General features: G+C 24.2%; 1 protein-coding gene across 1 annotated transcript; it reads left to right on the top strand.

The window, feature by feature from the left end:
• The first annotated feature begins 3,155 nt into the window (after positions 1–3,155).
• LOC126903161 (plexin domain-containing protein 2) lies at positions 3,156–11,527 on the top strand. The gene is made up of 10 exons (XM_050681178.1): positions 3,156–3,459; positions 5,819–5,989; positions 6,132–6,239; positions 7,122–7,207; positions 8,134–8,265; positions 8,335–8,737; positions 8,813–8,958; positions 10,207–10,384; positions 11,057–11,190; positions 11,265–11,527. The coding sequence occupies exons 1-10, from the start codon at positions 3,381–3,383 to the stop codon at positions 11,331–11,333; spliced, it is 1,506 nt and encodes a 501-aa protein (XP_050537135.1). The 5' UTR covers positions 3,156–3,380; the 3' UTR covers positions 11,334–11,527.
• Positions 11,528–11,703: the final 176 nt, after the last annotated feature.

The raw sequence follows: 11,703 nt of genomic DNA, 5'->3' as shown, positions 1-11,703 counted from the left end.
GTTCAGATTTTTATTTAAGCAGATTAGAAGATTCGAGTGTCATGTTCGAATATAATAGCCAGCAGTGAACTTTTATTAAAAATTGATCCAACTATTTAGTTTGCTTATATTTTTCAACAAAATTTACTCATAATGATTTTGATTTTATTTTTTATATTTTTAGGGACAGAGGAAGATAAATACGATCTTTGAATGTTTGAATTACATATTTGAGAATAAACTTAACCATACCTCTTAGAAATAAGGACAAAGCTTAATTATTATTAGCCAAAAAAAAAAAAAATCAATTACAATTGATTTAAAATTTATTTAATGAACAAAATTTTTTAATTTGTAAATTGAGATACACCTTTTTTTTAGAAGGTCAATAAGTCCAATATATTTAACTAATAGAAAACAATAAAAACCACTTTTTAAGCTAGCATTAGCGCGTTCCATTGAAACTGAGATGACTAAATGAAAATATTCGATGAGATATGTCTAGTTTATACAAAACATTTCAAATTTTCCTATTTTAACTTAATAGGACTCGTTTAAAAAGTCTGCTCTTGTGTTGTTTCTACAATATATTATTTACAATGATATATATGTGCATGATTAATATTATGACTGTGCCTAGTTTTTTTATCAGACAATGGATACATATAATAAATGTTTAATATTTTTAATAGAGTTTTAATTTTACTTAATGGATACATGTTTATTTTTATAAATATTTAATTATCCAAAACATTTTGTAAAACTATCAAAATTATTAAAAAATTCAAGGTTTTTTTAAATTTTCTCTTAAAAACTCGTTTTTCAAATTTTGGTACTGTTATATTAATTATTACATATAATGTTAACATATAATATTATGTTATCATTTGTACATGTATGTCACATATTATGAATGTACAAGATCACCAAAACTGGGTTCTCTCATTTAAAATACAAAATAACCAGTTAATAAGTTAATCTACGACACTCTACTCAAGATTTCACTCTCCAGGACTTAAGAGGCTTACACACTAGGCGTTTAATCACGCGCGTACGCGTTTTTAAAAACGCGGCGATTAATCGATTTATATAAAACACCCGCATTTAAATTGAACCATGCACACTATGAGTAAAAACATGCGTTCTGACGCGACCGATCGTGCAGGTTTGATTTTGGGCGATCGGACGCGACCGATCGCTAAAATTAAACAATACAAATCGCATGTTATCATTCACACGGGGCGATTAAATGCCGCGATTTCCGGGCACGTGAGGGTTCATTCAATCTATTTTCACGTATTATTTTGGATTCATTTCCTTTTGTGTCTTCTATCTATCATGTCTTTTGACACAGAAAATTTTATTAATTCCATATATTTGGACGAGTCAATTTGGAATACAGGTAAGTATTAAAAAAAGTACATGAATATATATATATATATGTTAATAAAATTAATATGATCATGTGTATTAGCTTAATACATTTCAATTTATATAAGTACTGTATACTTTAAAATTGAATATTAATAGGGGAAAATATTATTATTAGTATATATGTATAGTTTTACATAGGAACTCATTATGGAATTACTTCAAATAATATAAATCATAAAAATTAAATTTTGTCGAACATTTTATTTGAAATTTTTTATTTTAACTTTTTGCGGGAAGTATTTATATAATTAAAAAAAAATGGACAAATTTATGGGTTCATATTATGTATATGCAGTTCTTATACGTTTTATTAATTGTTTAAAATTAGTTGATCAAGTAAATTTATAGTTTCAACTAGAAACATTTTGTAATCTCTTGACTTGCCGTTAAGCAATATCAGTCAAGTGGGAGCTGATAAAAAGTACTAAGTACTCAGTCTTGAGGGAATGTACAAATAAAATTGTTTATTTCCCCCCTCAAAAAATTGGATTTTCACAGGGTAATTATTATTATATGAGGTAATCCTCCCTCATAATGACGTCCTTGAATATAAACCTGCATTGTTCAAATTAATGAATGTTTTTTAGCTTCGATGCGAAGCGGAGAAGGTATTAATTTTACTATGATGTGTTTTTTTTTTTTTTTATGTCTGTTGCCACTTTTTCTCAGCTCTCACTGGACCGATTTCTTTCAAAAATACGTCAAAAGATCACAAATCGTATCTAGTTGAAGACATTACCCTTAAAAATTGAAAAAAATTCCCTCGTTCCCCGCAAATGGGGGAAATATCCAAAAAAATTACAAATTTAAAAATCGCTAATTTTCGAAATTTTTTCACTTTTTTTTCTTAAAACTTCCATAACTTTTTGAAAAATCAACAAATCAACATAATTTTTTTTTATACTAAAACCTTAGATATTTACCTTTCATTTGATATCATTTTTTTGAAAATCTATCACTTAACCTGCTCATTGGGGGGGATTTAAAATGGCAACTTTTTTACAAAAATTAATTTTTTCAACTTAATTTTTGAAAATGTTCCGGAAAGACTGCGTCCTTTAAACATATATCAAATTAAAGCTTATTTTATGTACTACAAAATGAAAAAAAAAAATTTGTCCCGACACTTTTTTTTCTACATTTAAACGGCTGCCGTAGTTAAAAAAACACTATTTTTGTGTTAAAATTTTCGATTTTCGATTTTAAATTTTCAACTTAAAAATGCTATAACTTTTGACAATAATTTTTACGCCGGCTGTCGACCTGACATTAGTCGTCTCTTACGACTGACAGAGTGGTCGTGGAAGTATTTTTAGCCCCTATCCACAGGGAAAATTAACCTAAATGAATCATCTTGTATAATCGATGGTATATCCAAAATTTTTCACGAGAAGGTTTTATTTGAAAAAAATGTTTTATTTCCTTTATCGTATCATTATATTTATTAAACATAGTTTTCAATAATCAAATTATTCGATTTACGGTAAAAAATATAATTTTATTTAATTATTAATGTTTTTTATTTTTTCTTTATTTTTAACTTTGGGGTGGCAATGCGCAACTGAAGTCCTAGAAAAAATTAAATAAAATGCATTGTTTAGAATTACGGTATTATTTATTTAAATGTTGTTTTCCCGCGATTCTAACTCAGTGAGGAATATTTTGCAAGTGCGCTCTCTAGCGACAGAACGTTATCTATAACTATACGAATTTCATATATTTTGTGATTGCCATCAATATAATAATTATTTGTAAATAACTAGATAGTCGATAAAAACCAACAGTTGTTTTGTTCAATGCTTCCAACTTTAGTGATTATTACTCATTAGTTGTAGTACTAGATGAGCAATACGTCTGTTCGCGTTCTTTATGTTATCGCCCAAACGTTTTATGATGTATAAATAGGTGAATTGTAATCGAAAATTGTGCGTAGATTAGGGTTAAGGAGTGTGATATATCTATTAAAAATGAGTTTTAGAATTTTTTATGCGTACTTAGTTATTATTATTTGGTCTATTTTTGGTGCTCATTGTGTACCAAATGAAGGTAATTAATTTATAATCAAATAGTATGTATGTATACATTTTATCATAACTGAGTGTTATTAAAAATTGCCATATAAATTACTGTATAAATATCAAAATAATGTGTATAATTGCATAGAGTTCATATTTTAATACTTTACATTCATAAACAAAAAAATTTTATTTAACATTTATGTCCAATTTCGAGGTCAACAACATAAAGTGGGGCATATTGAATAATTTTATTATATGTGCTCTAAGTAATTGTCAATTATTTTATTCCTTTGTCTGAAATATGTATTATTGATGGTTCATATTGACTTATTGATTAAATCGCTAATTTTTTAAAATCATTTGATGAATTTTTGACCAATTTAAGTAATTTGTTGATTTGTATTAAAAAAAGTTATTTTAATAATTGCTTCAATAGTTATTAAATACTTCATTAATTATCTAATATAATTATGGTTGTTCATTATTAAAATTTTACCAAAATAAAAAATCTAATAAAAATTGTATGAAATAAACTTTATACAAATTTGTCATAAATGCAGCTTAATCTCATCAAATTTTTATAAATTTATTTGTTTTTTACACTGATTATGAATATGCAAAAATAAATTGTTAGTCAAAAATAGTTTAAAAGTTCGCTTATATGTTGTGCATGTCATTATTTTGATAATTTATATAGAATTCTGATTAAAGTAACTGTTCAGATATTTTTAAGTTACTGTACTTTTTAGTGTAACAGGTTGAAAGTTATTAGAATAGTCCAGAATCCATTTTTTCTGGTGGCCTCCATTTTACAAGAGTCTCAAAAGGTCTTGAATGAATCATTAGAACTAGTACTGTAGGTTGCAATTTTTATTGATTGAATTCTAATAAAAATATCATTAGTAATATGCATATTATTTTGAAAAATTACATGAAAAGCAAAAAAAGAAAGAATAAAGACTTAAATTTCAAAATTTTTAGCTAAGTTATAAATATATTTGAGCACTTAATAAATTTTTAATGAAAATTACTTTAGGATGAATATTAATGAGGTTTGTGCGGCCTCTTAGCAGCATTATATACAAACTTTAAAGTTAACACATATCAGTATGTGTTTTGGCATTGATAATGGTAGTACATTGATTGATTAGTAAAGGATCAGTCTGGTCTAATAGGTAGAAACGTATGTTTCGGTGCATGAGAGAGATCCCAGGTACGTTCCCAAGGGTGCAAATAAGGTGTTTCTTGTGATTTTTTTATTGGTGGTGTCTGGTTTCTGGTGCTAGTTGATAATAATACCCGTTCTGTTCATCATTGGCCTAGCCAAGGATCATCTTAGACTCCCTAACATGTAAAAGAGGGTTACCACCCTCTGTTCCATGGTGAGTTCAGAAAATAGATGGATGTAAAACTGATCATTTTTTACATTGATCAATTAGTATTTATTGTATACTAATTTTTATATAACAAATACAATATTATTGCTGTTATACAGTAAATACCCCAGTGATTTTTTTTTTTATGAAACACTAAAACATTGGAAAAATCTTGTATAAATAATAATTTAAGTAGTTTTAAATATTTGAATAGTTAAATAACACATAAATCAAAAATATTTAGTTGTTTAAAAATGTTTTTTGACCTTACAATGTTACAAAAATAAATAAAAAATGCTCAATATATTATTAAAATGTATAATATGTATTGCACTATATTTTTAAGTCCAATCATACTTAAATGATTTGATCTGGATTTTTTTTTAGTTATTAGAATTAGTCTAATTCATTTATAAGTTTAATTTGAATATTTTGATTTGAAGTAGATGTGCCTATTTTAAATATTTCACTTGTAATTGATAAAAAAAAAAAATCCAATCTAAATCATTAAATATTAATTGTTTAATTATATATTTATCCACTACATTTTCCAATATCAATCATTGTAAGTAATATTTGTATAAAAATATTTGTTCACACCTTTAATGGAAATATTTTTTTTAGAAGATTTATAAATTATTTTTAATTTTTAGTTGAACAATAGTTTAATTTTATATAGTTTAAGTTCATTATACTTTTGTTGGCATTTCTCTTTTTTTTTTTTTTTCTCCAAATCCTAATTTATTTATATACTTTTGAAATATAACCTCTATTGTGACAAAAGACTCTGCCAATGCTGAGGTAAATAAATTTTCTCATGAACCTGCAGTTAATAACATCATGAATAATATAATTTACTCAGGTCATAATTTATTTAGTTTTCGAAAAGTCGACATTTCTCTTTTTTTATTTTTGTTTCTCCAAATCCTTATAAGATATTTGTCTGTTTTAAAATTAAAATTTATTAATTTATGTATATACTTTTGAAATATTTTGATTTTTGACTTGTAGAGTATTTTTATGAGGTCACACCTCATAATGATCAGTATGATGTCAGTTTTGAACTCCCATTTGATCGTATTAAAAGACATCTTGTTGAACCCGATACTAATCGCCTAAAAAATGGATCTATCCAAACTATTATGCCTAAAAATAATAGTTCACCAGCTGAAAAAAAAACAAGTAATGCATAATATTAGTAACATTAAATTATTTTTTAAAACTAAAATTACATTCTAGATTAAGTAAATATTCAATATTAATATTATTATTTTTATTTTTGCTAGTCTTAATATTTATTATATTTTGATATATTTATAATTAGATTTATCAATAACCTCTATTGTGACAAAAGACTCTTCAAATGCTGAGGTAAATAAAGTTTCTCATGAACCTCCAGTTAATGGCAACATGAATAACATAACTTACTCAGGTAATAATTTTTTTATTTTTCGAAAATACAATTTTTTAAAAATCTGAAAAGGAATATTAAATAAATATTATGGAACAGTGGAAAAGTTTCTATTATTTATAACAATTTACCTGTATCCTTACTTATTAAATACCTATATATTAAGTTAGTGGTTAAAAATATTATGTTGTCATTAAAATTTTCAGAAATATTTTTAAGTTTTGAACTGGTACATCTAGTAAGTAATTATTATTATAAATAGTTTGAGCATCGGTAGTAGTATAATATGCGGTATAATTTGTAAAAAAACAATTGTATTTAAAAAATAAATACATTCGTTATATTATACACAACTTTAAAATTATGCAGTACATTGTAAAATAATAAATTATTTTAATTTGCATTGCTTTTTTAATTTTTTTTCCTTAAAAACATGAAAGTAACTTATTGTTACTTTAAATCAAACAAGTTTGAATGTTTTTGGTAAAATGTTACTTATGCCAACTAACCTGTAAACAATCTATTTAACATACATTAAAGAAAACAATTTAGTTGCAGTAGTGTCAGACATTCAGTGTTATTTATTTGAGATTATTCAATAGCAGCTCCTTTTGCTGAACAATAACTCAGCTCAGTGATATAAGTTACCATCACTCTCTCCAGCAATATACTATATTTTTTTCTTGAGTCATATAACTTTTATCATCTCAAACTTTGCACATTTTGTTTCATTAATAAGTAAAAATTATTAACACGTTATATGACATGTTATAACTGTTCAACATAGTAGTTATATTAAATTTTTGCGAACCCAAATTTAATTTTATTTAAATTTACAATACAATACATAATAATAATAATTTACAATATGTTATGTAAAATGATAGATAAAATTTATTTCAGCAACATCTCAACCTATGTCTGTAGAACTTCCATTACCAATATCAAATGAAACACTTGCGATGAACAATATAACAAAAACCAAAAATGTGAGTTAAACTATATATGGTTTAATAATTATAGTTTTTGTTATTAATTTAGGCAATTTTATTTTCATTATTAAAATTTTCTTTATTCCTACAAATCTGTACTTATTAACCTTATTCAATTAAATTTATGTTATTATTTTTATATAATGTAGTTATCAAAATTTTATACAAGTATAGGTTTATTGCCAGTGAGTCCATGTATATGTATATATACAAGCCAGGATTAAGACATAAGTCCACAGTCTAATTTTTAAATGAGACTCCTATATTATAGGCGATATATAAGATATATTTTATTTTATATAATCTGTTTAAATTAATTAGCGTATGTGTTAAAAGTAAATATGACATGAACATTTGAATGAAAATAATTACCTAGTGGTACAACTTTTAAATTTTATAATTTAACAAAAAAAATCTGAGGCTTTGGAGACATAATCATATTCTCCCTTAATCTGGGCTTGTATGTATTAATATTGATTATTTTTTAATATTTATTTTTGTCTACCCTTTTTAAATTATAATATCTTCATAATAATTCTTGACTTAAAAAATATTAACTTAGAATAACTGTTAGATAAATCAATGGTACAGCAAAAAAAAGACAAGAGTATGCATATTCATAGAATTCTTATATGTAGACAATTAATATTAAATGTACAATTGACATCTTTAAATTAGACTTAATAAAAAAAAAATTGTATTCATAAATACATGTACATATGTTAACAGTTTATAAATTAATGATATACTTTGACAGTGAAATCAAAGAAAATGAATCCTATTAATTTAAAAAGATAACATTTATCTTATATACTCAAGTAATTATTTTTAAATATTAGCTTGTTTTCTCATTGTTATGTTATAATTATAAATTATATGATACTTGTTTATTTATTTAATAATATTGTTTTTTTAACTAATAGGATTCCCATGTTTATTATAATAGTACTACAATAAATGAGAGTAATGAGTTTAAACATTATTGGATAGAATTAAAAGATCATCCAGGTGCAAATTTACATGGAATGTTATCAGAATCTCATCGTAGAGCAGCTGTAATGAATTATATATATGTTTAAAGTGTGTTAAATATATTTTATTTTATGTGCATTTCTATTTTTTAGACTGTTAACCTTAAATTTCAATTCCCATTTTATGGACATCTCATAAATGTTACTACCATTGCTACTGGAGGGTTTTTATATTTAGGAGAATACATTCATTCATGGTTAGCTGCTACCCAATATATAGCACCATTGATGGCTAATTTTGATCTAAGTACTTCAAATGATTCAAATATTTATTATATGGATAATGGAACTACTTTCACCGTTACCTGGCATAACGTAACTTTACAAGATAAACCTAAAGCGGGAGAATTTACTTTCCAGACTTCACTCTATTCAAATGGAGATATTGTTTTTGCTTATAAATTCTTACCTTTAACTCTAAAAGATATAGATTCAACCAGTCATCCAGTAAAAATTGGTTTATCTGATGCATATGTTTTGGATAAAACTGTATTTTGTAAGTAAAATTCTGATTTTATTATATAAAATAAAAAACTAAACATATTAGATAATTATTTTGGAACTTATTTAGTCTTAAGGCGAAAAACTATCTATGAATATCATCGAGTAACATTCAGTGATGTAACAAATGGGACTGTTATATTTTTGAAAGCATTACCTACTTGTATGGAAAAGAAAAACTGTTCAAGCTGTGTAAAAACTGATACTAATTTCCAAGTAATATACATTAAAACATATTCAATTCTAAATTATATTGATCATCATTTTTGAAATAATAAGATAAATAATATATTTATACAAAGTAGAAAAAATCTAACTGACAATCCTTATAACTTTTGATACAATTATTATTTTATTGTAATTTTTTTAAAAATTATTTATGCATTCATAAGGTATATTAAAAGCATATTTTAGCTTCAATGTGAAGTTTAGGAAGTTTTACCACAATGTCTTGTTTTTATGTTCATACAAATTCTCAGCTGACAGGTTCAATTTTTTTTATTGATATGTTAAAAGAACCCAATTTTATTAATCTAGTTGAATCTAATTAGTACCAAAAACTAGAAAAAAAGTCTCTGAATTAAAAAAAATTCATATATACCTCAAATTACACTACTATAAAAAAAATGACATTTTCAAAAAAAATTTTGGATTTTAAAACTGTCAGAACTTTTTTAAACATCAATCCTAATGACATTTTAATATAATATATTAAAAATAATTAGGATACCAAAAGAATGGTATGTTTTTTATGAAAATTGAATGAAAACCCTGAGTACAGGGGGGTTAAAAGACACCATCCATGCATTTAAAACAAATATTTTTCATATATAACTAAAAAAAAAAAAAATTATCCTTTAAATGTTTTTGTTTTTGATATTATTTTTACTGGTTCCAACTTTGCTGCGTCACTACTATACTGCTACCTTACTGTATTCATTTTTTTTCTTTTTTTAAATAAAATTTTTTATATCTTTATTTTTACATAATAGTCATTTTTATCACTAAAATATTAATGATCTGATAACATTTTTTTTTAAATGCTTATTAAATTACAAGTATTTTAATACGTTAAGTAGGCATTTAGTACAGATAAAGTGTACTGATCCGTACTACATACCACTCAATCTATATATTAAAATACTTGTAATCCAATGATAACTTATCCTAAAGTTGTTATCGAGCCATCAGTACATTAAAAAAGAACTATAAAATAACTATTTTTGTTTTTGTTTTAATTTTAATTTTAAAAAAATTACTATTAATCTATTTTTTATTATTAGAGACAACTAATAAAAATATGGTTTTAACATAGTTCAAAACTGTAAAAATTATAAAAGTAACACAAAATATTTACTTGATGAAAAGTTATTATATTTGTCAAAAACTTTTGAAACACTATAAATATATATTTCCATACTCATAATTTCAGATGTAACTTTTTTTTTATTCTATCCTTTTCAGTGTTTTTGGTGTGACAATCGTTGTTCATCAGGATTAGATCGGTATCGTCAAGAGTGGCATAAAAAAGACTGTGAAAAACTAAAACTTTCTAATGAAGACATGTGTACAAATGGTATTGCTACATCTACTCCATTAAGTAACATATATGGTGAAAAATCTGTTGAAATAGCAGAACCACGTAAGTTCAAGAATTTACAACCACAAAGCAATTTTTGAGTTATTTCATTTGCATGTTTTGCTTATTGTTATATTCATATAATAATATAATTTATAATATTACAAAAATAGAAATTATTATACACTACATTGGTTATACATTTTTATTTTCTAAACAGAAATAAATTTAGTTTGTGTGTTGAATTTAATTATTATTATTAACTAGCTGTGATTAGTAGTCATAAATATCAAAATTTCAAATAGAATTGTAAAAAACTGTATTAGAAAATTTGATCAAAGATTATTACTCTAATTATTTAATTGATAAAGCTATTGTTTTATAGTTAATAAACTTAAATTTTTTTTAAGGAAGCTATTTACGCTAACTTTCTAACTTAAGGAAAAACATATTATTATCAGATAATTATTCTTATTATGGGATATTAATTATTTGCTTTAATTAAAATAATGTTCGCATAAAATTATATATTTTTTAAATCTATTTCAGTACATGAATTCATAAGATAGCTTATTTAAAATATATTTTAATTAATGATTATTATTATTAGTATTAATTTTTCCTCCATTCTGAATTAAGTCAGAAAGTCTGTATTATATTTTGATTTTATGTGTGAATAATTTTGTTGGCTTACTTAATTAGCAAATTATATTTAATATTTTTTTTTTTTTTTAGATGCTAATAATTCAACATCTAACACAAGTTTATTCTTTATTGCACTATGTCTATCACTTTTAGTAATGTCTACTGTTTGGATACTGTATGCATATCTATACCCACATACAAGATCTGGTCAATTGTTAATAAGAGTGAGTATAAAATGGAATTTTTATGCTGTTATGAATCTATAAGTACTTAGTAATAAATAATAATTTCCAATTAGTATCGGCCTAGTCAATGGGGTTGGAGAAGAGGAGAAGCTCGTTATACAGCAGCTACTATTCATATGTAGAAAAATATTTTTGACTATATCATAAAATTTTTGGAATGATATTTAACTTTTCAATTTATTAATATGATCAAATGTTTAACTAATAATTAAAAACAATTTTAAGTGATAAAAATTTGAGTATTAATTATTGAAGTATTCATAGTTTATATTTTTAAAAGTAACAATGAATTTTAATTATTGACGATTTTTAGCAATATACATATATATAAAAAAAAAAATTTATTTGTAANTATTAAAAAAATTATTGAGCTCGTAATCCTCATGTTATAACTACAATAGACTAATCATGAGCTATTTATTACTATTAAACAAATTAAGGGTCTCCTTAAATGTAATTTTTAAGGAATATTGACATTAGTATATAGATTCG

Source organism: Daktulosphaira vitifoliae, unplaced genomic scaffold, assembly GCF_025091365.1.
Source record: "Daktulosphaira vitifoliae isolate Bord-2020 unplaced genomic scaffold, ASM2509136v1 Scaffold_3, whole genome shotgun sequence".
Taxonomy (NCBI): Eukaryota; Metazoa; Arthropoda; class Insecta; order Hemiptera; family Phylloxeridae; genus Daktulosphaira; species Daktulosphaira vitifoliae.
Note: the sequence above shows the minus strand (reverse complement) of the source record. Positions and strands in the feature narration are given on the sequence as shown.

What these genes read in the sequence shown, in the direction of transcription:
- LOC126903161 (XM_050681178.1), top strand. Translation starts at nt 3,381, where the DNA reads ATGAGTTTTAGAATTTTTTATGCGTACTTAGTTATTATTATTTGGTCT. An exon ending in ACCAGCTGAAAAAAAAACAA is followed by an intron (nt 5,990 to 6,131) that starts GTAATGCATAAT and finishes ATTTATAATTAG; the next exon opens with ATTTATCAATAACCTCTATT. An exon ending in TGTTGAAATAGCAGAACCAC is followed by an intron (nt 10,385 to 11,056) that starts GTAAGTTCAAGA and finishes TTTTTTTTTTAG; the next exon opens with ATGCTAATAATTCAACATCT.